The sequence below is a fragment of the Astyanax mexicanus genome, chromosome 1, assembly GCF_023375975.1.
Source record: "Astyanax mexicanus isolate ESR-SI-001 chromosome 1, AstMex3_surface, whole genome shotgun sequence".
Taxonomy (NCBI): Eukaryota; Metazoa; Chordata; class Actinopteri; order Characiformes; family Acestrorhamphidae; genus Astyanax; species Astyanax mexicanus.
This window is the reverse complement of record NC_064408.1, coordinates 60,484,943-60,512,153: the sequence shown is the minus strand read 5'-3', so window position 1 is coordinate 60,512,153 and position 27,211 is coordinate 60,484,943. Positions and strand designations below refer to the sequence as shown.

General features: G+C 38.9%; 1 protein-coding gene across 1 annotated transcript; it reads left to right on the top strand.

Annotated features, from left to right (window-relative positions):
* The first annotated feature begins 906 nt into the window (after positions 1-906).
* Positions 907-26,609, top strand: niban1a (niban apoptosis regulator 1a). Its single transcript, XM_022686444.2, has 14 exons — positions 907-1,153; positions 7,152-7,282; positions 8,898-9,026; positions 9,128-9,242; positions 13,824-13,988; positions 14,421-14,536; positions 18,408-18,512; positions 19,092-19,254; positions 19,631-19,818; positions 21,397-21,543; positions 22,352-22,459; positions 23,316-23,423; positions 23,577-23,688; positions 23,795-26,609. Exons 1-14 carry the CDS (start codon positions 1,099-1,101, stop codon positions 25,066-25,068), a joined length of 2,916 nt encoding a protein of 971 aa, XP_022542165.2. The 5' UTR covers positions 907-1,098; the 3' UTR covers positions 25,069-26,609.
* Positions 26,610-27,211: the final 602 nt, after the last annotated feature.

Below are 27,211 nucleotides of genomic sequence, written 5' to 3'. Positions count from 1 at the left end.
AGAGGCATGTGCTAGTCTTTACCCTCCTGCTTGGGGCATTGCTGGTGGGGAGAAAAGAGGGCTAAGAAAATAATAAAAACATTTATCATGAAAGTATGAGATTTTGAGCATAATATATTTTAAATTTCAACAAAGTATGAAACTGTGTTTATGTATAAATGCATAAATACATACATCATTCCAAGATATATGTTTATATTGAAAAAATATATAGACAATGTCTGTAAAAAACTGTAATTTTTCAGAAAATGTCAGTAAAAAACTTTTTTTTTGTTATCTGTCAGAAAATGTCTGTTAAAATGTTTAATTCTATTATCTATTATCTATTATCTGCCAGAGAATTTCTGTAAAAACTGCCATTTTCTGTTATCTGCCAAAAAATGTCTGTAAAAAAACTGAACCATCTATTATCTGCCAGAAACTATCCTCTTTTTTACTATCCTGAAAAAACTATCCTCTGTTATGTCAGAGAATGTCTGTAAAAAATTTTAATTTTCTGTTATCTGGCAGAGAATGTCCGTAAAAAAATATATATTTTTTGTCATCTGGCAGAGAATGTTTGTACAATTTTTATTTTTTGTCATCTGGCAGAGAATGTTTGTACAATTTTTAATTTTTTGTTATCTGCCAGAAAATGTCTGTAAAAAAACTGTAATTTTCTGTTATCTGCCAGAAAATGTCTGTAAAAAAAACTGTACTTTTCTTTTATCATTTTAACGTGATTTTAAACACAGTGATTTTTTTAAAAAGTAAAATCCCTGCTGTGGGTTTAATAAAGATTATTTTATCAAAAACTTAGAAGAAAAAAGATGAGAAAATGAAGATGATGATTTTCCATGTTTTCAGGCAGGAAGGAGATCTCCTATATAACAGTGTTTACTCACAGAGAGGAGGGCAGAACCAGCACGTGTTCACTGCACACCTCACCACCACCACCACCAGTCTGTCCACACAGTGAACAGCTGCTCAGACTGAGACTGTGTTAGACTGCTGTGCTGAGACTCTGAGGTCTGACTGTCTCTGTGTGGAGGAGAAGAAAGAGAGAGAGAGAGGAGAACTTCAACCTGAGGGGAGCAGGACTCAACCAAACTCACCACCATGGGATTATCTTCATCCAATCTGCTGGATGAAAACAAATCCAACACGATTAAAGGTTAGTATGATGAAGAGAATGTATTAGCTCTTAGCTCAGATTTTCTTTGGCTAAAAGTCATGTATTAGTTATCAGAGGAAAATAGAGACACTGGTCAGCTTAGTTAATGTAAATCTGAACTAACTGATTTACAGGTGACTGACATACAGGTGAAGAAAATCAGCTTTGAACTCAAGTGAGAGACTGTTTATGTGTTGTGGGATTAGGGTAGATTATCTTTAGCTCTCCAAATGTAACTCTTGCTAAAACTGACACAAAGACTCTGGGATTAAACTGACAGGCTGGATTTGTGTGGAGTTACAGGTTTTAGGCTTTAATAAAGCTATAATAAAAGCTTTGGGAAAAGACCAATGTTAAAATGATAGTTAAAGTATGGATATTTTTCCCATACATATGTGATACAAGTTGGCACTTCTTACCATTACAGTCTTTGCATTCTTTAGCACACTCAATCATGTCACTCCTGTCATTCAAGCTCCATAGCTGAAAAGGGAGAGGGAGTGTGAAAAGTGGAAGGACCTGTTCCGGCTCTTTTTTCCCCCCTATCTCTTCTTTTCCCAGCTCATTGTGAAATCAGAGTGAGGAGAAGAGTACAGAATTGTTATCCATGCGTATCAGTTACACACTCAGTGTATACACTCTACATTTGTACGTGTTTTTTCCTGGAAACTTGATATGCATGTTTTCTTTTCATATGTACATTCACTGAGGATTTTAATAAGACAACATGGGCTACTAATACAGGGCAGGGCCTCATTTTACTGTCAAAACAAGCTCAGTTTTTTACGGTACGAATTCCACACAATGTTGGAAACATTCCTTTAAAATTCCACTCTGTGTTGACATGATTGCCTCAGACAGTACCTGAAGATTTTTCAGGAGCACTTTTTATACAGTTACTCCTATTTTACCACAACTTGAAGGTGTTCAGCTGGATTCAGATCTGGTGACCGTGGATAACACTGAACTCATTAGCCCTATCCGGACGGAATTAGTTTTTCAGGGGGTTCTGGGGTAATTTTCTCTTTTATGGGAGTCCTCTGTGATTTTAGTCCTGTCTGGAACAATCATATACATGTTTTTCTCAGACATCCTCTGAGAAAATTACAGATTGAATTACCTACTGTTTTTTTGCTGAGTTTCGTCACCTCACTTTTGATAAAATAGCTATTTGTCCACTGCCATGCACCTTAATTACACTTTGGGCGTGTTTCAACAGAGATCCATGTAAACACAACAGCGAGTGGAAATAGAGGAGCTACTGAACGTGATGTCATGTGACCGAGAAAACCAAAAAACTCACTGGTCCCCCTTTTTTTTGCAGTCCGGATGCAAGAGTTTTATCGCTGAGTAGAAGTGTGAAATATTTTTCACAGACGTCCCCCTGAGACACCAATCCCGTCCGGATAGGGCTTTTCTCTTAGTTTGAGACAACATTTGCTTTGTGATGATGCATTTTCATGCCAGACATTCTCTTAGCATGTTCCTTTTAACCCTTATGTTATTTTGAAATGATGTTCTCGACAATTTATGAATGTTTAAAAATTACATTAAGTGGTCATGTTCGTCAATTTGTTGGTTTATTTCAAACAGCACACGTATTATCATGAACCATGCAATGTGGCAACAGTACAAAAATAGTATACTATCATGCAGATAAGGGAAAGCAGATTGAAAGGTAAAGAATCCATTAAAATAGTAAACATATAACTGCTAACCGCCTAATCTTAGACTGGATTTGTCTTTAGAGTTTACTCAGAATAATGCAATAAAGGTAAAGCATCCAGTAAATGGTCGTAACTGAAAATGGCTAAACTGGTTTAAGCTAAAAGAAAGGTTACAATAACCCACTTGTCTGTACAATAATGCTGAGCAGACAAACTGATAAAGGACAACAGAAGGCAGCATCAGGTTTCACTTCTGTCATCTAAGAACAGAAAGCTGAGGCTGCAGTGGGGACAGGCTCACCTAAATGTGGTAGTTAAAGACTGAAAAAACATAGCCTTACATTCTTACAGGTGGTTCCAAAATAGTAGTAGGATAAGATTCACGCTTCTTGTGTCAATAGTCTAGGGTGGTGGAGGACATGTAAAGGCGTGAGGAATGTTTTCTTTGCACATTTTCAACACTAGAACATCACAACCTATTTGGCCAATCCATGTATGAAAAAAATGATGATCTCATGCTCCCTGAATCCCTCTTTCACAATTCCAGCCTGGCATTGTTATCTTGGAATATGTCCGTGATCATCAGGGAAGTAAAAATCCATAACCTGGTATATATTCACTATATTCAGGTAGTCAGCTGACCTCATTCTTTCAGCACATACTGTTGCTGAACCCAGACCTGACCAACTGCAGCATCAAACCCACATCATTTACTTACTTAAATCCAGGTAGAGACTTGTTTTTGACCAGGCAGTGTACCTCACATGCTGTGAATGCTTGTCTTTCACACTGACACTTTAAGCTCAATCAAGATCACGCCTTTTTAGATTCTTTGAGGATGTGGTTTGATGCACTTTGCCTACACACCTGTTTTAAGGAACTGATGCAGTCCTGTCAACCCTGTTATTATACTGGCAATAACATAATTACTTCAAGCATCCAATAATAGAACTGAAGGATGGCAGCTTTCAAGCATTTAGTTACCTGAACTGTAAACCTGTTCATCTCTGAAGCTGTTCAGTTACTCAGCAGGTTTGTATCATTGAGCTGCGCATCTTACTACAGCGAGCACTGATGCCACACCTAGTTTCAGTGTCTGGCAACTTATGTGTTTTGTCTCTGCAACACATTTGCAGAGCTGAAATACTGCAAATGAACTGCTTGTATCGCAACCTAACAGTAGACATGTTGGTACATCTGTCACAATAATCATGTTATCAAATTATTGTACAGTAGGCTCCGAGTGGTCCAGCGGGCTAAGTGCTGCCAATATGATCGGGAGATCTCTGGTTCGAATCCCGGTCATGCAGCTTGTTATCAGCTGCCAGAGTCCTGAGAGAGCACAATTGGCTTTGCCCTTTCTGGGTGAGTAGATGGTGCTCACTCCCCACATTACTCCAAATGGTGATTTTGATCAGCACAAGGCGTCTGTGAGCTGATGTATCAGAACTGCACTTTCCTCCGAGTGCGCTGTGATGCTACTCAGCAATGCTGCCTCAGCAGCAGTTTGAAAAGAGGAGGTGGCTGACTTCACATGTATCAGAGCAGGCATGCGCTAGCTAGTTTTTACCCTCCTGGTGTTGGGGCACCACTAGTGATAAAGTCCTAATGAGTGGGATGGGTAATTGGCCTTGTAAATTGGGGAGAAAATTTGAAATAAATAAAAAAAAATATGGACTTGCCCTCGATGAATCAGCCTTTATGTTAACTTGGTTTTAGTTTACTTATGTTTTTTTTTTAGTTTTCAGCTATTTATTTCAGTTATTTCTGGGAAAACCCATCATTGGCTGATTAGATAATTGTATGAATGTGTAGAAGTACATTTGTAATTAATTGCTTGGTGAATGTATTAACAGTGTATTATCCACTTTTCAGATTCATGTTCATAGTTATATCTGAGCAGCTCTCCCTCTCACACAGCTGGCACACAATCTGATTCATTGTTTGACTTTGTCCTCATGTTTTTGCAGTAGGAAAGGAAATGGTGCCCTGTTTTTAGAATGAAGCCTGAACAATGCTAAAATCCCCCTGTTGCTGACACACTTTGTGGGATTGAAATGTGTGTACTGCACATGTTCTTATACAGGTTGTTTTTTAGCCCTCAGCTAACAAGTTCAACTGTTATGTCTTACTGTTTTCATGTACCAGGAAACACTCGTTGTGTCGTGTAATCATGTATGGTTCACTGAATTATGCCTTTCTTTTAGTACTATTGTGACCTCAAGGATCCCGTTTTTTCTGTACTTTACTTTAAGATTAAAAAAGGGGTGGATTAATCTGTACATTGTTTCACTCTTAAAAGTAGTCAAAAATGTTTTGGTGCTATATAGAATCATTGTTCACTATTAGAAGAATCATGACTACAGGTTACCTTGTATTTAAACAACGTTGTAACCCAGCAATGATCCCATTTAAAGCAGCATTGTATAGCGTGTTGACCTTAAAATAAGAGCTTTACAATCATTGCGGTATTTCAGTGATCTGTAATATAAAAACGTTTTATATAACTCCCAGTTTGCTGAAATGTTTAGGGTAACAATTCCAAGAATTCCAGTCAACCAACCAAAACAGGGCATAAACAAAGGGAGCAGAAAGACTGTGGATATATTTGTACTGTAGGATACATGTCTGAATATTCGGTAGGGATTCCACGGTTTACCCTCTGGAGCATTCTCTCTCTCTCTCTCTCTCTGTGTGGAGGTTGAGGTTTGTGCCACATGTGAAGTGTGTGGCCGCTGTACGTCAGTACGTCAGTACAGAACAAGCTGTGCAGGTCAGGCGTGAATACCTGATCCAGTCCTGCCAACTGGGGATGCGCAAAGAATGCCAGACATCCTGAACCAGTGAAACACATGTACACACACCCAACTACACACCCAGACTCACAAACATAAACAAATACAACACCAAATGTACCTTCAGTTACGTAAGACACTGTTATGTATTTTATAATTAAATAAAAATTAACCATTACACTTAATCAAATAAAGTAACCCTTACACTTAAACGGGTTGACAAAATTTGTCTCTTGAGCTCTATATTGGAATACTTTGTGCTTTGAGTTTTGGAATTTGCATCAGTTAACTTTTCTTAACTATAATTATGAATAAGTCAAAGGCTTAACAGACTAATTAAGGCCTGAGACCTTGGTAGAACTTATCTGCCACTTTATTTGTAGACATGTAATTATGCATTTCTAACTGCTGTTGTAACTTTCCTGTATTTAAGAGACCACTAATTTCAGGGTTTTGTGATAATATACTACAGTTATAAAATAAGGTAATGTATTTTACAATATTACTATGTATACTAATGAATATTTAGTGTACCAGACAAAAGTTTGGATGCACCTTAAATTCTGTTTTTTCATTATTTAAAAAAATGCATTGAAGCTCAATACTAAAGTAATCAAAATCTATAGCTAAAGTCAACTATAAATCTATAAAAACTAAACTATGTAGAAAAAACATACAGAATTATTTAGTAAACAAACCAGAATATGTTTTATATTTCAGATTCTTCAAAGTAGCACCTCATGTTTAGATGGCAGTTTTGCACATCTTGGCTGAATTTTCTCAGTCAGCTTCATGAGGTAGAGTCACCTGGAATCCAGGCTTTTTTAGGTAACAGCTGTGCTGAACTTATCAAGAGTTAATTACTTGAATTTCTTGTCTCTTAATGTGTTTCAGAGCATCAGTTGTAAAGTTGTAAAGTTAGAGCAGGTATAAATAGTTCTATTTGAGTAATGTTTTGATCCATGTTATGGCAAAAACTAATCAACTAAGTAAAGAAAAAAAAACCTTAAGAAATGAAGGTGAGCCAATCTGAAAAATATCAAAAACCCATCCTATATCCTCACGTTTAGTCGCAAAGATCTTCAAATGCTATGATGAAAGTGTCTCTCATCAGGACCAGCCTAGGAAAGGAAGACCAAGAGCTACCTCTGTTGCACAGGATAAGTTAACCTGCAAGTTAACAGCACTCCAGATAAGCTGAATTACATAAGAATGAATTTACAATGTAGGAAAAAAAAAATAAAAAAAACTACAGATTCACTACAGACCATTAAAAACTAGTGTATATTAAGTATGACCTCTCTCTGTTGCTGTATTGTTAACCTGTGTTTATTGAAAATATGTGAGGAAAAATATATGTATTCTGTATTAAGGGAACGTGTAATTAATAAATAGCAGTAGGAAGGAATCACCGATTGGAGTGTAAAGACCATAGTGTAAGTCTGGAACAGGAACTGGAACCTAGCCTAATTATACTCTGCTCCGTCCTCACAGTTGATGTTCTTTTTTAAAGATGTATTTGTGTGTATGTTGCAGGACGGGCACAGGCAGAGCTGAAGAACTTTGCGCCCTTCTACAAGAAGCAGTACACCCTGGCCTACTTGTCCCACATCCATGAAGAGCTGGTCCAACGCAAAGAGCAGCACACGCAACTACTCAAACAGAGGGTAAGAGATTCAGGACTGCTCTGATGTGGAGTTTTAAAAAAAGATGGTGGCCTAAAAGAAACTTTGACCAGGAACAGTTACAGCTTTCTGGTGCAAAAAAGTGTTTTTTTTTTCTGAAAAAAATGCTCAAAACGTACATAAGATGTAATGTAACTATACAAGACTAATGCCTGCCAGTTTGCACCTGCAGGCCTAAGTCATCACATACCTGTGGCAAATTATGCCAGAAGGTCCAGTTTCTCTTAGAAAATGCATAAGTAAAGTCTAAATTGACCTGCTGAAATTATGAAATTATATTTTTTGCAGTTTTCCAAGGATGCCAAGTAGAGCTTAACCAATAAGTGTTTTTGGGACAGCTTTAATTAACCATCATCTTTCAGCAAGCTCAGGCAATAGTAAAACTATTTGAGAATAATGCCACATTAACCTTTCCAGACAAAGTTGATAATACTAGATAATACTCTAGATAGTTTGTGAATTCCTATAAAGAGATGCACTGCATAGCTAAGAGTGAAAACACAACCATAACATACTTATCTTGAGCTAAAAAGTCTCTGGCATCCATCATTCTATAATCAAGAAGCACCACTCTAAACTGCTGGAAAATCTCAGGTGACTAGGTATGTTCTGATTAGACCCTGAGTCCCTAAGATTTTATTATTTTAAAAGAAATTATTGACTGTTAGACACAAACTGCAACACACTCAAAGACATTTTGACCAGTTTACAGACTTTGAGAAGGAGCACATAATTGTACTGAGAGAAGCAGGATGGCTGTTTTGATGTGTTGCCTCTAGAGCATAGCTTCCAGATGGCATTTTTCAGCAGGATAATGCTTGCCCACACACAGCAAGGATTTTCTGTTCCAGGTCTACAGGCCCAGCTGCAACATCTTTTTTACCAAATGCAGCTACTACTGCTGCCTTAATCACCTGGTTCCTCTGTGTGTTGGTATATAAAGTAGACTTCCCAAGTCTCCCGGAAGTTGCGGGAGTCTATCGCATATCAATAACGGCTCCCTGATGCCCGCAAGTCAGATAAAATCTCCCGGAATCTAGCACGAGTGGCCCAAGAGTGAACATAAACGTGCATGCAGGCGACAAAGACTTTAACCCCCAATAGTGTGTGTGAAAGAGAGAGAGATAGAGAGAAAGGCGCTCCCCTCGTGTGCATATTCATGAAGTGCATGCACAAAAAAAAATAGGGTTCTGATTGGCCTGTTCTCTGCAAAGAGTCTATGAGTCAGCCAGTCAGTTTGGTATCATGTCTCCTATCAAAACTGATCTCACCTCTGACTACTCTAAAGTTAATCCATCTCTGGTAAAAGTAAAAAACTGTGAAAGTCTTGCGGTTGTACAGTTTGTAATGGTGATTTTAGCATTGCCCACGGAGGACAAAAAGCAAAGCGCATGTTCAGGTAGTTAATGTGACTATATATATATATATATATATATATACCTGTATATATATATATATATATATATATATATATATATATATATATATATATATATATATATATATATATATATAAAATAGCCAAAAGTTAAAGTTCTATTATCTTTTGGTATATCTGAAATTGATTTTTGCAACTTGGGATGTCTGATATATGCAGGAGCCACCTGGAGCAGGAAATGTGTTATATGAAGACCATGTTGTATACTTCGATGACAACAGGAAGTGGAAGGAAAGGTATGCGGTGGTGCGAGCCAATTACTCCCTGGAGTGCCACGAGAGCTATGAAGTAAGTGTCCATCCCTGGGAACAAAATGCAACAATGAAAGCCCTTACTAACTCAGGTAGTGTTTAAACAATAACCTGACCTCTCTTACCTCTCTCCTGTAGACATATGTGAAGGGAACACCTCCACTATTTAAACTGCTACCAACTGGAGGCACCTCTCTGACTTCAGAGGAGACATACATGCAGATGGTGGACAAGTGTTTCCCTGACACTAACAGTAAGACCTATTCTTAAATACTACAATGGTACTTAAAGTCATGTGATACATAAATACTTAGTGTAGTAAAATATTGATTAATCCACTGAATTAATAAATTAGTTATGGCACAGTAAGCAGGGCATTATGTTAGCGTAAAGCTATGCTGCCCTGTGTCTTGCTCTGAACACAATGAACCTTGTATTCAAAAAAGAGTTTCTGGGCTTCCACAGAATTGGGACACATTCAAAATACCTTTCCCACAAGCCTGGTTCCTGCCATTGTCCTGCGTACAGTGCTTGCTTTGGCCTGCCCACAAGCTCAGAAAAGCAGCCAGCTCAATGACTCTGAGTTTTGTTTATCACTAGCCCTTAATTAAGTTGGCTTGTCAAAGCCAACTTACTGTTCTTTTTATTCTTCTTATTAAGTTGGCTTGGAAAAGCCAACTTATTGTTCTTCGTAATCTTCTTATTCTACTTATTATTATTATTATAATAATTTAAAACACTACTCCTCCCACAGCTTTTGACGTAGAATCACGAAATTTTGCAGTATCGTAGGACCTTGTGCTTTTTGAAGCGATACATCGTACGGTTTTCGTAAAAACTTCGTAAACGTACGCATTTTTTTCCCATAGGAATGAATGGGGCGAAATTTTAAACGTCCGTAACCGCCACAATTTTTGAGATACGAACACCAAATTCGGTGAGCTTATAGATCTTATCGAGATCTTTAAATCAATAGGTTTTCGTACAATTGTCGTACGAAGTTTTCCCATAGAAATGAATGGGGGGCCCAGAGTTCCATCTCACACACGAGCAGCTCTGCGCACGGAACCCCTTCTCTCCCCTGCTCCTCCAGTACTGTGAGTGTATGGAGGAGCTGCTGTATGGAGCAGCTATCAGTCAAAAGTTTGGACACCCCGGCACACCAGCCAGGGCTAAGCGACCACTTATTAACTGCTTAGCAACCACCTTAGCAACCACCTGGAATACATTAGCAACTTCCTAGCAACCACTTAGCAACCACTTTAGAAATTATAGCAACTGCCTAGCAACCAGTTAGCAACACCTTAGCAACCACCAGGAAACGTTAGAAACTGCCTAGCAACAGCTTAGCAACCACTTTAGAAATGAAAGCAACTGCCTAGCAACCACTTAGCAACAGCTTAGCAACCACCTGGAAAATGTTAGCAACTGCCTAGCAACCACTTAGCAACCACTTTAGAAACGATAGCAACTGCCTAGCAACCACTTAGCAACACCTTAACAACCATTAGGAAAACGTTAGCAACTGCCTAGCAACCACTTAGCAACACCTTAGCAACCACTAGGAAAACGTTAGCAACTGCCTAGCAACCACTTAGCAACCACTTAGCAACCACTTTAGAAATTATAGCAACCAGTTAGCAACCACTTAGCAACCACCTGGAAAACGTTAGCGAATGCCTAGCAACCACTTAGCAACCACCTTAGAAACGATAGCAACTGCCTAGCAACCACTTAGCAACACCTTAACAACCACTAGGAAAATGTTAGCAACTGCCTAGCAACCACTTAGCAACCACTTTAGAAATGATAGCAACAGCCTAGCAACCACTTAGCAACACCTTAGCAACCACTAGGAAAACGTTAGCAACTGCCTAGCAACCACTTAGCAACCACTTTAGAAATGATAGCAACTGCCTAGCAACCACTTAGCAACACCTTAGCAACCACTAGGAAAACGTTAGCAACTGCCTAGCAACCACTTAGCAACCACTTTAGTAATTAAAGCAACTGCCTAGTAACCACTTAGCAACCACTTAGCAACCACCTGGAAAACGTTAGCAACTGCCTAGCAACCACTTAGCAACCACTTTAGAAACAATAGCAACCACTTAGCAACACCTTAACAACCACTAGGAAAACGTTAGCTACTGCCTAGCAACCACTTAGCAACACCTTAGCAACCACTAGGAAAACGTTAGCAACTGCCTAGCAACCACTTAGCAACCACTTTAGAAATTATAGCAACTGCCTAGCAACCAGTTAGCAACACCTTAGCAACCTCCAGGAAAACGTTAGAAACTGCCTAGCAACATCTTAGCAACCACTTTAGAAATGATAGCAACTGCCTAGCAACCACTTAGCAACACCTTAACAACCACTAGAAAAACATTAGCAACTGCCTAGCAACCACTTAGCAACCACTTTAGAAATGAAAGCAACTGCCTAGCAACCATTTAGCAACCACTTAGCAACCACCTGGAAAATGTTAGCAACTGCCTAGCAACAGCTTAGCAACCACTTTAGAAACGATAGCATCTGCCTAGCAACCATTTAGCAACACCTTAGCAGCCACTAGGAAAACGTTAGTAACTGCCTAGCAACCACTTAGCAATCACTTTAGAAATTATAGCAACTGCCTAGCAACCAGTTAGCAACACCTTAGCAACCACCAGGAAAACGTTAGAAACTGCCTAGCAACAGCTTAGCAACCACTTTAGAAACGATAGCATCTGCCTAGCAACCACTTAGCAACACCTTAACAACCACTAGGAAAACATAAGCAACTGCCTAGCAACCACTTAGCAACCACTTTAGAAATGATTGCACCAGCCTAGCAACCATGTGGAATAGGTTAGCAACTGCCTAGCAACCACTTAGCAACCATGTGGAATATGTTAGCAACTGCCTAGCAACCACTTAGCAACCATGTGGAATATGTTAGCTACTGCCTAGCAACCACTTAGGAACCATGTGGAATATGTTAGCAACTCCCTAGCAACCACTTAGCAACCATGTGGAATATGTTAGCAACTGCCTAGCAACCACTTAGCAACCTTGTGGAATATGTTATTATCTGCCTAGCAACCACTTAGCAACCACTTTAGAAATTATTGCAACAGCCTAGCAACCACTTAGCAACACCTTAGCAACCACCTTGAAAACTGCCTAGCAACCACTTAGCAACCATGTGGACACACCACACACACTGCGCACACCACATACACTCCACACCCCACACACTCCAAAGCCCACACCACACACACTCCAGACCCCATACACACTACACACCCCACACCCCACACACACACACCTCACTCCAAACCATACACCCCCCACCCTTTACACACTCCACACCCCATGCACTCCACACACACTCCACACCACACATACTCCACACACCACACCACACTCTCTACACACCACACCACAAACACTCCACAACAGACACACTCCACACCTGATACACACAACTCACCCCACACTCCACCACACACACTCCACAACCCACTCCACACCCCACACACTCCACACCACACACACACTCCACAACTTAGTAACTATTTGACAAGCCAACTTAAAGTTCGTTCACAAACTTTGCCTTTTCTAGTTCCTCCTCTGCTGTCGGCTTCCAGCATGTTTTACATGTTTTAAATAGAGTTAGTACACAATAAAATCAAAGCTCACCAACATAAATGCTGAATCTCCTAATGAAACCACTAAGCTAGGGCACTTATCATAGAGCTGATTTTATCTGCTGTTGCTCAAGTTAAATCTTCATTGTACACTGTCTGTTTTTTTTTTTTTTTTGTTCTGTTTGTTTTCACACAAATTCTCGGTTGTTCAGTCTCACCCAACAGCTAGGTCATGTGATATGAGAAAAGAGCATTAATAGCAAGTTTTACTTTAAGTCAAATAGTGTCATCTTGGCGAACATTGTACTAAGTAGGGGGGAGGGTACACAATTAGTTTGAACTCAAACAAATTAAGTCTGCTTCATGTAAAATTGGATATTTCCAAACATTACTCAAATTTAATTATAAAATAGGTGAACATTTGTGGACAGGTATACATTCAAACGGAGACCTTTGAGTTGAGTCAACTTATAATAACTGAGTTGATTCTGGTGGAAAAACTATTTGCATTTTGTGTGTGTCCTGCAGTTTCTGACACTCACCATCAGTATGTAGTCTTTCCCCCAGGGCTTACATTTGGTAAACTTGCAGATCATATATTATGATTAACAGTTTGGCCTCTAAATTCACCTTTTCCAGGCTTACAGTGTAAATAATTATAAAATAAATATTTAAGTAAAATGGAATTTAAAAGAAGAGTAAGACGAAATCAACATATTTATTTATTTATTTATTTATCTATGTGTAACACAAGATACCAAGTACAGTTTTTGTGCAAATTAATTGGTATACTAAAAATAAAAAAAGATAAATCAATTGCCCTTTAAGTTGTAATAACTTGATGTTTTAAATTATGCTAATTTTTCTTTTTTTTTTTTTTACACATTACTTAAACTTAATTTAAGTAAATTCAGCTTATTCGGGCTTACAGTGTAATACCAGTAGTAATGCTACCCACCAAGAGAGAGCAGCAAAAAACATGCCATTGTGAACTTACTGTGACTATGACCATGTAGAATTGTGATATTGCTGCAGATGGAAGGTTTTTGCGACCTCTTGAAAGACACAAAACTATAGAAAACCATGTATATTTTATAAGCTCTAATGTCTGAAGTGTCCAGCATTGTAAGACTGCATGTGTAAATTATGGTTTGTGTCATGGTGTGGTGATGGTCTGAGTAGTGTGCTCTGTGCTGCAGATACAAAGGAGGACTTTGCTCCACCAGTGGCGGCTATGCCAGGAGATTTCCCAGTCTACCTCCGACTGCCGTACCGTAGAGATTACTATTTCTGCTTCTACCAGGAGGACATGCAAACCAAATTCATTTCCATCTTATCCGACTGCATTCGTCACCAGAACCAAGGTATGCTGGATACCAGACAACCTGTGTACCACAAGGATGTTACGTTATTGGAACATTTTACTTTGAACGTATCTTACTGATACTTTATTCTTGTAGTCACTACACTAAAAGGCCAAAAAGGTCAAACACATTTCAGAATGACTTATATTGTGTTAATTAAAGTATGTAGATTATGGAGTACGTCTGATTATGTTGCATATTTTCAGGCATCACTACACTAGATCCTGGTTTTCTATATCTAGGAGATATAATTGTGTCACCTGGATACTACAGATAGAACTGGGGTGACCAAGCGAAGCCAAACCACACTTTCTTTTAAAGAATTAAAACAAAGCTTAGTCCAAATAAATGACAGTTCAGTCAGATGCCATTTAATAGTGCCAGTCTCTTTGATTAGATCCTAGTTGTCTCACCTGTCCTTTCTCTTTCCAGACTTCCTAAAGAAGAAGACATGTGAGGTGCAGGCCTTTGTCAAAGCCATCCATCTGTACAGACAGGAGAAGGGGCACTATGAAATGTGGGATATGCTGATTGGCAGTGATGTGCGAGTAAGGATTTTTCTCTGTTCTCTGATGTATCACTACTATATCACTACTGTATCAGTACTTTGATAGATATCTTCTATTTCCCATCACTCATCCTTCAGCTTGTTACCCACAAATCAAAGTATGACATGTTTGATTATATTAAATAGCATTTTCATAAGGTAACTGATTAACTGCAGATACCACTAACCACATCTGAGCTCAGTGTCTGTAGAATATACAGAAAAGTTACTGCTTAGAAGCACTGTGGAGGGAAATGTAAGTAGAAATTGACTACTTCACACATTACTTAAGGTTTTTAAAAGAGGTATATTGACATTTCATTCAATGTACATTGAGTACATCAGGCAGGAAATAGTGTCGTGTCCCATGAGTTTTGATATGTCTCATGGAACTTAAAAAATGCTGAATAGAATGTGGATCTGCTTTCTGATTTTTGAGTGGATCGTCTCTTTTTTTATAGACAATTATAGCTGGATGTTGCTGGGCATGATTATTACCACACACTGTGTTGTCCACTGTGGGTGGTTATGCTTTCTATGACATATTTCGCATTATACTGTGGCTCGTTTAGAGAAGTATAGTGAGACTTTCAATCCTGAACACTGTATCAACTGTTAAGCATGGTGGTGGTAGTAGTAGTATCATGCTCTGGGGCTGTTTTGCTGCTACATAAGTGAATGGAATAATAAAGGATGACTGCCTCCCTATTCTTTAGCATTATAAAGATAGACCTGAAACCTGTACACAACTGGATATTCCAGCATGGCAGAAAAACCTTAAACTCCCTGTTTTGCCAAGATATTCATGCCATTAATCATTGACCTTCCAACCACATATTCTCATTGAAATTGCTTATTGTCGCTGTCCAATAAAAAACACTTCTCAGAAAAGAACAGTAACTTTACAGGAAAGAGAAAAAAACCTTGTAAACTTTCAATGGAAGTCAATGAAAAAAGCGTTTATTTTAGGTCATTTTGAAGAGTTTCTATTGGTCCGTTCATCAAGACATTTTGGCACAGTGTAAGGGACAATTTGTCTGTTCAAACTATGTTATAAATTAAAAATCGACAAAAATGGAGATAAGTGTTTTTCATTGGACAGCGACGTTATATATTTTCATTGCAAAGTATCTCCACATATTGTGTTTTGGTCTCTTAATTTACACTGTGATACATTTTCAATATTTTTTTTTAGCTCCAGCTTTATAGCTTTATGGCTTTATGACTAAATTTCAGGGTTTAAAATGTCGCTGCTCATGATTAATTTTTGTGTGTGTTCTCATGTGTGACGTGTGTGTTATTATTTTTTTTTCTTTCATTTCATCCTTTCTGCAGATAAGAAGATAAAACAGTTAGAAGCACATTTGTACATATTTTTATCAAACATTCCGCCCACACTAGCAGTGGGACAGTTATCTGATACATGTAGAGACAGTACTTAGTCTAGCACACTGGCTTTAATATAAATACAATAACAGCAGAAAGAGTGCGGTTTTATAGTGAAAGCGCATGTGAAAGTCTTATTTAGTCAATCAGAGACGCATTCCCATTAAAAAAATGACATCCCCGAATGTGAGAATGCTCAACATAGAAATGTGCTGCTCCTGGCACTGCTTTAACTGTGTGAAACCCTTAAGAGGGGCCACCAGGATCTAAAACAGCTGTGATTCTCTTGTGAGCATTTAATTGCTGATTGGGAACTGGTCGTGAGGTGTGTATACTACACGATGCATCATGACACACGATTAAGCCGAAACTCGGCTTAATGTTTAAGACTGATTTTAGTATTGTTCCACACCCCACACCAAACCTGATCACCAGCCTTTTCATCACAGTCAATACATTCTCTCATTGCAGACAAATTTAGCCTGAAAACAAACTGTGTAGAACATACCTGCACGCTGCCATGCGGCTCTGGCATAATCATACACAGACACACTTACTTCAGAACAGAGCGCTGTGTGGAATGTGAGTAATGTGGGGTAACAGTAAAACAGAACACAGGGCGTTTCACTTTGTGGTTTTATAGAAATTAGACAGTGTTTCTGGATCAGTCTGGCTGTGTGGAATAAAAGAACAGTACTCTAGGTCGTTGTGGACCAAGGTACTGGTATAGTTTTGAAAATAGTTAAGCAATGGGGTATAGATTTAATAGCTATAATGTAATATTCAAAAAAAGGGGGTTTCAGTAGTTATTTATAGAATCAATGGCTGTCTTTAGGTTTGAATGCTTTATAGGTGGCCCTCAGGCCAGATGTGGCCCACAAGCATTAAATATCTGGCCTGTGAGGTTGTTTGAACTATAATGAACAATAATGAAAATAATAAAATGCTTCTCTGGTGAGCTTTTGATTACATTCCCCCACTGTCTCTCTGTCGTGCTCGGCATTACTTTAGTTTTCTCCCGTTCTCGGTTTCTCCTCCCGTTCTTGAGCTCCCTGTCTCCTTATAAGGGCTTTTTTTTCCCTGGCCGTGTCCCAATTCACTAGCCGGGGCAGCAGTAGTGTATTGGACAGCGACCCCGATCCTGCGTAAGGAGCTGTGTGTTCATTCATTTATTTTTTCCTTTTTTCTTGGGTTTACCTGCTTAGAGATCAACTGTTCGGCAATTGGGTTCAACAACCCTCTGGTTTGCTGTTATTATGGCTTGTAATGGCTTGGAAAATATCTGGCCCATGGCCAAACTTAATTCCCGACCCCTGCTTTAGGAGATTTAAACAATAGTTTTACTGTATACTGTAGCTCCAAAGGGGTTTTACTATCAGTACAAGTTAAATAGTCATTTGCTTAGAGCTTATTTGTAACACACAGGTGCACTGTGTAGACCATCTGCTGCCGCACAGTTTAAGTATTTAGTATCAGATAAACTGCTGAGCAAATATCATTCATTTTGGTATCAGTATGGCCTGATACACTAAAGCAGTGTATACACACTACACACTATACTATGGTGGTTGCTTTCCACTGATTGGCATAGCAGGAGATAAGCTACAGTCAGTCAATGGAAACACATACAAAGTGCACCTTTTGAACTTGATAAAATGTCTCTTTGTAAATTAACTTACTTAAAGTACTATTGATGTTGTATCTTCAGTTGTATATGAGCCCAAGGTCACTAAAACCTAAAAGCAAGCATCATGGGGCAGTGGATGGAGAACGAAAGGTTATACTTGGATGAACTGAAGTGGTGTTTGTGATCCAGACTTTTATAATCATTCAGCGTTAGTACCTGACCTTGCTAACGCTCTTGTGGGCAACTGCAGTGAAGTTCTTAAAGTGGTGTTTCTATATCTAGTGTAAAGACTATAGACGGTTACTGCTGCAAAACTACTTGGGCATCTAATTGTCTCTGTAGTGTTGGCTAAAGGTTGCATATTAATTCCCCATATTACTAGTAAGTAAGCTAGTACACTAGTACTGTCTCCTCTGATACATGTGAAAACAGACACCACATCTTTCAAACTGCTAATGATGCAGCATTACTAGGTAGCCAGTGCACTCAGTGGTTCAGGGAACAGCACAGAGACCTAGTTCCGATCTCCGATATACCAAGCAGATGACCAGACACCTGTGCTGACCGACATCACCATGAAAGTGATGTGAGGAGAGAGTGCAATCTACCAGCCCAAAAAAGAGCAAGGCCAATTGTCCTCTCTCTGACTCTGGCTGCTGATGGCAAGCAGCATGATCTGGCATTTGAACCAGTGATCATCACCAGTAAAAGTCACCAGTGAAAGTGCTTTGGTCTGCTTAGTCCACTTTGAGCCAAATTCAGTTTATGTTTGATTAGAATAAAACAAAACTGGTGACAAAAAATTGCTCATATTGTGTTTTAATCTGTATTGCATTTGGTGTGAATGTGTGCGTTTTAGGTGCTGGCAAATCTAATAATGGAGGACTTGCTGCCAACCCTAGAGAAAGATCTGCTCCCACGCCTGAAGGCCAAGAAGATGGAAAAGAAGAGAGTGTGGTTTGCTGTGAGTTGAAAAAAACATTCCGAAATCCAAAAGAACACTTGACAAAACAGCTTTATTACAAGACAAGATACCTGGCTTTGCTCCTAGTGATCTACCGCCCTGCAGAATGCAGTCCAAGCCCTTTTTAACACACCCTACTCTAATAATTCAGATGTTTCTGAAGAAGATCTTGACAGGCTGGTTTCAGTGATGCTAGAATTTAGTTAGGAGCAAACAGGGTTGAAATGCTTTGGGTTGGTCACCTCTGTATTAAAAAGTATGAAAAGTCACAGTTTTTGAGCATAGCCATATTTCAGTTACCTCTTACTTCTATGATGGATGGTTAAGGGCCACATGGTCCACACCCTCATTGACTGCAATATCGTAAAGTCAGGAATTCCATTAGCAGTGAGGTCATCCATTCCTGTCTTCAATTGGAAAGTGTGTACGGTGTGCCTGGAAGAAATTTCCACATACCACAGACCAAGTGAATGACGGCCTTAATAAATTGTCAGTGTTTTTTTTTTTTCTTCTGACAGCTGAGTGAACTAATGTTGACCTGCTGTCACTCTTAATGTTGACTTTCCCTCTGGCCTTCAGACTGTAGAGGCAGCGTATTACCTGGTGCAGGAGACCCTGATGGAGGGCATGACGGCTCTGAAGGATGAATGCAAAGAGTATGCCAAGCAGAAAAGTGCACTAATGCGTTCCGACATGGATCAGATCATGAACTCCAGAACCTTCCTGGAAAGCAAACTCAAAGGTGTCGTGTATCTTAATGATATACAGTAAAACATTTATAAAAAAAAAACATATATCGTCGCTGTCCAATAAAAAACACTTATCTCCAAAACAGCAATTTTACAGGAGAGAGAAAAAACCTTCTAAACTTTCAATGGAAGTCAATGTAAAAAGAGTTTATTTCAGGTAATTTTGAAGAGTTTCTATTGGTCCGCTGATCAAGACATTTTGGCACAGTGTAAGAGACAGTTGGTCTGTTCAAATTATATAGTAAACTAAAAATCGTCAAATATGGAGATAAGTGTTTTTTATAGGACAGCGATGATATGTACTATTCAAACCCATTTCTGAACCCATAAAGAAATACAATGTGAACTGACCTCCTCTTCCATCTGTAGCCACAGTAGCTGAACCAGCCACCAAGTACTGCATGGAGCACGTAGAGCCCCACCTGCCAGCCATTCTGGAGGAGGTGATGGGCCCCATCAGCCAGGGCTTTAAGGAGGCACGGGAGCTGAGCGAGTCCATGATGGAGCAGCTGTGTCAGGACTACAAGGACAGCATGAACAAAGATGAGCTTCATCAGGTCAGACAGGGACCACCGGGGCCGTATTTCATATAACTGATGTCTGCATTTCATCCGCAGTACACTTCTTTATTTAAAGATCTGCTTAAGATCAGTTACATTTAGTTATGACAAAGATAAAACAAAGATTAGGGCATATCGAGTCCAGGTCAAGACCAAGACTTTTATTTGTCTAGTCTGAGTCAAGACCAAGTGGCAGAGACCACAGAGAGAAAAAGACCACAAAGAAAAAGACCACAATATTTTTTCCAAAATATATAATTACTTCATAATGAATTGTACATTATGTTTCATGTATTACACCTTGCAAACATTAAACCCCAAATGTCTTAGCTAACTGTCCACATTTAAATCAAAGAACAATTAATAACGTGTAATATTGGCGCTGCTGTGCTGCGGCCACAGGCTGAGTACTGTAGATCAGCAGAGCAGTGCCAATATTACACGTTATAGCACGAACCTCGATTATATTATTGCGATTATACCACAGTTCCATTATTGCTGTTTATTAAAAAATTTTGAGTTAAAGAGGATGAAAAAAAAGATCTGTTTGGTTATAAAAAACTCTACGAGTTAAAACAGTTCCATTGCTGCTCTGTTTGTAGCTGCGCTGTTTGGTTTGTAAGTGCTGCATCATTGCTAGGTTATCTGTATGTGGCGGAGTAATACAAGGAGAGCTTTAATTACAGTGCATTACTGTCTGAAAACGGCACTCATAGAATGCCTCTCAGCCAATCATATTGCAGGGTCAGAACTAAATGTGGTATAATGTACATTTACTTTTAACAAGCCTTAAGCTTTGATCACTTTAAACTTCAAACACGTGGAATTTATTGAAGTCATGTGTGTACATAGTTTTGGCTCCCCAAAAATTGTTTTGTAGATTGTAGTTTTTATCTTGTAAGAAACACTAGAACCAGGGAAGGCGGAGACACATGCTAAATAAAATCAGGTGGTTTATTTACAAAGTGTATAATATACAAAATAAACAGGGCTTCAGAAAAAAAGGACATACCAGAATCGCAGTGAGGGCCAGGCAGTAGGTCAGCAACGGAGTAACAAAATAACAACAGTAGGACAAGGCAAAGAGAGTGGTCTAAGGACGGCAGGAGGTTGATAACAATAGGCAGAAGTACGAGGGCTAGGCTAGAGAGTAGTCAGAAAACAAAAACAGGTCATAAACAGGAAAACAGGATAGCAAGGAAAATGCATAGTAACAGAGCTGGAGAATACAATGGGCCTTAAACACGCAGAGATACTGGGAATAATCAAGTAATCAACCAATCAGTAGTCAGGAGAGGCAGAGTGCTAGAGTGTTGCATGCTCAGCAGCATCATTGTAGTCCAGGGGCTGAGCATGCTGGGAGTTAGAATCTTTAGGAGCAGGCAGACAGACAGCATCAGGCGTGACATTTTTATACACTTTTGGTTCACTTTTGTATTTTACAGTTAATATACATTACCTTTATCCTGCTGTTACTATTGTGACATAATCTATAAACTCATAAATTAGTGGGACAGGCTTTAAATTGTTTCATATATAATTTCATGGCTAAACCTGCTCATTCTCTCTCCTCAGGCTTTAGAGGCGATGAAAAAACCAAACTTACAGACGTGTTATGAGAAAGTGAGCAGCCTGCAAGATCATATCCAAGAGTTACAGCAAAGCTTCAGCTACCCCAACAGCAAACGACTGGAGCACAGCACTCAGATAGATATACAACAGGTACAATAGATATACACTAAGGTGCCAGATCAGAACATCCAATGCACTTGCATCTGCAAAACAGTATCATTTAAAGCTTGCATCAGAAATTGTCAGTAGATCTAATTGTGTGACTGTTGATAGATGAAACAAACAACACACATATATACAACTCTGGAAAAAAAATAAGCGCCCACAATGATGAGTTTCTTTGATTTTACCCAATTGGAAACCTCTGGAATATAATCAAGAGGAAGATGGATGATCACAAGCCATCAAATCAAGCTGAACTGCTTAATTTTTTGCACCAGAGGTGGTATAGAGTCATCCAAAAGCAGTGTGTAAGACTGCTGGAGGAGAACGTGCCAAGATTCATGAAAAAAAAACTGTGATAAAAACCAGGGTTATTCCCCCAAATATTCTGAACTCTTAAAATTTTATAAATATGAACTTGTTTTTTTTTTTTGCATTATTTGAGGTCTGAAAGCTCTGCATCTTTTTTGTTATTTTAGCTATTTTTATTTAAATGCTCTAAATGACAATATTTTTATTTGGAATTTGGGAGAAATGTTGTCCGTAGTTTATAGATGTATATAATTATATGTATATAGTGAAAACAGAGGGACTATGTAAAAAATACCTAAAGGGCAATGTGATCATTTTATTCAACATCTTGAATTAAAGCTAAAATAAAAGTGTTACTGTACAAATCTTTTAGACTTAACTGTCTTAGTGGAAGTAATGAGACCTAAAATGCTGAAGCTTATCTATAAAGCGTACTATGGTAAAACTGTAGACCTAAAGCTGGACTTTTCTGTGAATTCTGCAGCTGGTGGAGAATGTGGCGTACACATATGAGCTTCTTCTGCACAAAGCTGAGCAGGAAAACAGGAACTTGGCAGAGGCAATGGTGAAAGCCAAACACAGGGTTCTAAAGGTGAGCATGCACACACAAACCTTCTTACCAATAGTGCACATACACACACACGGTGCACATAGTACTGTTTATAGACCGATCAGACATAACATTAAAATCATCCACTGGTGAACTTCAATTTTCTGGTTGCAATGACACCAGTCAAGGGGTGGCTGTATTAGGCAGCATATGAACAGTTAGCTCTTGAATAGGATGGGCTGGATGTGTAAACATGGGACGATAGGGACAGAATATGTTTAAAACATCAGGGAGACCTTGCTCGTTTTTCTAGTATGCAGTGGGTGTGGTATGTCAGTACCTACCAAAAGTACCCCAAGGAAGGACAGAGAAGCCCCACCCGACTTACAGGACTTAAAGGAGCTGCTGTTTACATTTTGGTGGAATAAACTCGTGGACTTAAGGCCCCCAGACAACAACTGATAAAGAGGCTGTTTAATTTCTGTGACGGTTAATGCAGAAAAGTACAACATAACCAGACTGGAACATGTTCAGCAGTATCCATGAACGCCAGCTGTTCACTATATCAATACTTTGTTGTTTGAACTACACTTAATTGGACTTTATTTAATATAACATTATTACATTTTGAACAAGACAGAGGTGCAGTGGTGATGGTATCCATTTTGCTTAGGGCCCCCAAATGCCTTAAAATTGCGCTCGGTGGAACAAGGGGTATACATATGGTGTTATTGTTATGACTGGTTGAGGTATAAGGGTTTCAATTAGGGGTTGCATTACTGTAGCAAAATACTGGTTTGCTATAATTATAGTTAAAATGAGCAACAAAAAAAAAAACAAAAACAAAAAAAAAACACTGCAAAATATTAACTTTGTTGCTTTTTTTTTAATCTGCCAGCAATATGACTATGACAGCAGTACAGTGAGAAAAAGGATCTTCCAAGACGCTCTGATCAACATCACTTTACCCAGCATTAAAGCCCACCTGGCTCCTACCTTCAAAAAGGTAAAGCAGTTTAATCACGACAAAACTGAAATTATCCAAACAATATGTGTCTTTAACATCTAAAGAATAATTTAATTAATTAAATAGTTTTTTTTTTGCTATTTTTATATCTAATACTTTTATTTTTTTTATTAAATCACACTCAATCATTAGGAATTACCAACATATGAGCAGTACATATTTGCCGACTACGTCCCCTTCATCAATGTGGAGAACGTCTATGAGGACATCCTGCAGCAGATACTGGAAAAGGAAGTGAGCACAGGTAAGTTATAAAAACGAGTCATCCTGCTTCGGACGGCTTAAACACAGTGAATGTTTTATATGGTCCATTTTTAACCAACATTATACTGGATCTCTTTCATTGACAGTGGTGAAGGAAGCGGCCAGCATGAAGAAATACGACTTGTTCACAGAGTCCAGGTACAACTTCAGTGTCTCCAGCCTGCACTCCACCCCGCCAGGTTCAATACCTGGCAGCCCAGCCCACATCAGCACCTCCCCATCCAGGAAACACACCATGCCTCCATCGCCTCTGCTGACCAATGGCACTGTTCGAGAACCAGCAGCCCAGGTGGTGCTGCAGAAGCTTAAAGCTGTGGAGCAGGAGGTGGAGGTACAGGCAGTCGAAACTGGGGAAAAAAACAAACTGGAAGAGAAAAGAGAGAAAGAGGTTTCCACAGTTCCTTCCTCTGTACCTGCAACACAAACAGTGCAGCCAACATTAATGGAGGAGACTGTTGAAGCCATACCTGCAGCCACTGAAGAAAACACTAAAGTTAAATCTGCTTTAGCATCTTTCCTCTCCACAGAAACAGCAGCACCATCTGGAACAACAACAACTGAAATCCCTCTAGCTGTTCTAAAGGCTGTGGAACCAGTAGCAAATGGGACAGCACCAATCCAGTCTTATTCTACAGAAGACATGACAGAGCGTTTGGATGGATTGGCACAGAAAAATGAACCTCCAACTGCCACCATTCATCCCTCCACAGAAGCCAAGAGCAATGCTAATGCTAATATTAGCATTTCCTCAGCTCCTCAAGTTGCTTTACAAGGCCCAGGACCTTGTTCTAATGAGGCTTCAGTTGAAGCCCCCTCTACTGTAGAGGAGGAAAAGAGCAGCTCCCTTGCAGAGGCTGAGGCCTCAGTAGAAGATCCTCTTCTTCTTGATCTCGGAGAGAGCGATACGACACTAGACGTGTTCCCTTCTGATGACGTGTCATGGGGGACAGACAATGAGAGAGAGGAGGTGGAGAGCGCCAAGGGAGATGAGCCACAGTCAGAACTCACAGTGGAGGAAAGTGAACTCTACACAACGGATGAATTCATCATAGGAAATTGCGAATCCACTGAAGATGCTGAGGAAGTTTTTACACACAACGCTGCAGACGACTCTGAATCTGAGGACAACGCCAGCACTGGATCACCAGAAGACGGTAAAAAAAATCCCCAGCCTACAGCTCTAGAAGCAACACCACAGTCCCAGCCCGCTTCCTGCACCGAGCAACCAGCAGAAACCCCCACAGTGGCACAGCCTGAGGCCAGACCCCTGGACTGCATCAAGGAGATCCGTGATCTGGTGGTGGAAGTTATCGAAGTGGAGGAAGTGGTCCAGAGGTATCCTGATGATGGAGAAGTATGAGCAGAGACTGCCAGACAAGTTGGACTTAAAAATAAGAAAAATAAGCAGAGAGGGTTGATAGACAGTTTGAAGACAGTCGCTGTCATGTGAGACCAAGAGACTTTTAGGTGTTCGATGGGAAGCACTACAGTGGGTTTTTTTTTAATGTAAAATGTATTAATATGTTATATGTAGGTGTAAGTTCAGAGGCCATTTTACTGTTTTGTTTAAAGAATGGTATGGGTAACTCTCACTCAGTTATGAATGTAATATATTGTCTTTTTTAATCGTACATTATCTATTGTATGTATTGCACTTATGTATTGCAAGCAAATATGTATTTTAAAAAAGATCTTTCTTCACATAAACTGCAAAATCTAATTTAAGCAAACTATAAACATATAATGCCACCTTTAGAAACATCTGTTACCATTTGTATTGCTTCTCACAGATTCTACAGCACAGAATCTTCTCTCAACACTACCTGTGATTTTCTATTACCTATTTCTACCTTACCACCCACTACTATGCTGCCCCTGTTGGATAGGCTCACTTGCCCAAAACTATACTATAAGAGCCTAGCTGTAAGATTGAGAATTAAATGTATTTGTCGTATTACAAGTTGTTTAGTTTGATGTATAAATAATACACTGCCATTTAAAGGTTTGGACACACCTTGTCATGCAGTGTTTTTCTTTATTTCTTTATTTAATATATTTTCTACATTGTAGATTAATATTAAAGGCATGAAAACAATTAAGGGGCATATATATGTATATGTAATTATGTAGTAAACAGTAAAAAAAAGTGTTTGTTCACCACATTAATCCTCTAATCTAAACCTGATGAACTGAGATGGTGATTTGAGGTGATTTAATTGGGATGAGCTGAAGCTTCACAGTGTGAAGGAAAAGCAGCAAGTATTGTTCAGCACCTCCAGAAACTCCTTCAAGATTCTGAGAAACTATTTCAGGTGACTCTTAATCATAAAGACACTGAGATTAAAATGCCACGAGTGTGCAGATCTGTCCTCAAAGCTAAATGTGGTACTTAGAATAATATAAACTATAAAACATATTCTGTTTTTTTATCTGTTTTTTATTTACAAAGTAATTCCACATGTGTTCCTGTATAGCTTTACTGTCTTTAATATTAAATTTACAAGTAAGAAAATACATTAAATCAGAAGAGGTGTGTCAAACCTTTGACATAATGTAAGTGTGTGATTTTGTTCAGATGCAGTTTTTCATGTGCATGTCCAACCTTACGATTTTAATGACAACTGATTGGCTGGTTTATTAAAGTCAAACTGCATTGTTCTTTTTAAGTATTTGTTGTAATTATCACTTAAATATAACCCTAATATTTTTTTACTGCATAGTGCTGGTATTCAGTTAATGTGCAGGCTAGCGGACATGATGGTAAGCTTTCAGTCTAACAAAGACTTCAGCTGGCCTCCCCTACTTCACAGCATTAGTTGTTGAAAGGCTTGTGCTAGTGATTTGGATGTATGTACATTTTGAGGGTGTAAATATAATATAATAAAGTCTGTTATGTGATAATTTTGAAATTTGCTCATTTTGCATGATTGACTAAAATGTGTAAAATACACAAAACGGTGCCATGAAAACCAAAGTATAAACAACTTAAGCACATAAACAAGTGTGCAGATAGTGTTTAAGGTTCACTTCCATGTACTGAACACTCATTACTCAACAATGCCAAGTTAAATAGAGTTTCCCATTCTACTGCACCTTTGATGCAACCTGCAGAACCGGCTTCACATGTTCAGCTTCTCTGGAATCTGGTTCTGTCACATTTCCCCTGAGCAGAACTCTTCATGTTACACAGTACTTACAGTCGGAGAACATTGTGCCTACAGAACATCTATGTATGTGTGGAGTACAGTTACTGAAGTGTCTTAGGAATTAGCTTGAACACAGATCTTCTTTCCAAAATGCAAACCTGTTACTAAACCTGTATTGTTGTAGATTTGCATTAATAAGAGTTTACATATCTGTGCTGTCTGATGCCATGTTGTCTCTTGCGATTGTTCATCTTGCAGCTGAATTTAGAAAATCTGTTTTTTTTCTTACAGTGTTGGTGATTAGAACCAGCATCCCCAACGTCTACAATGGCAAAATGCCAATATTGGCATTTTATT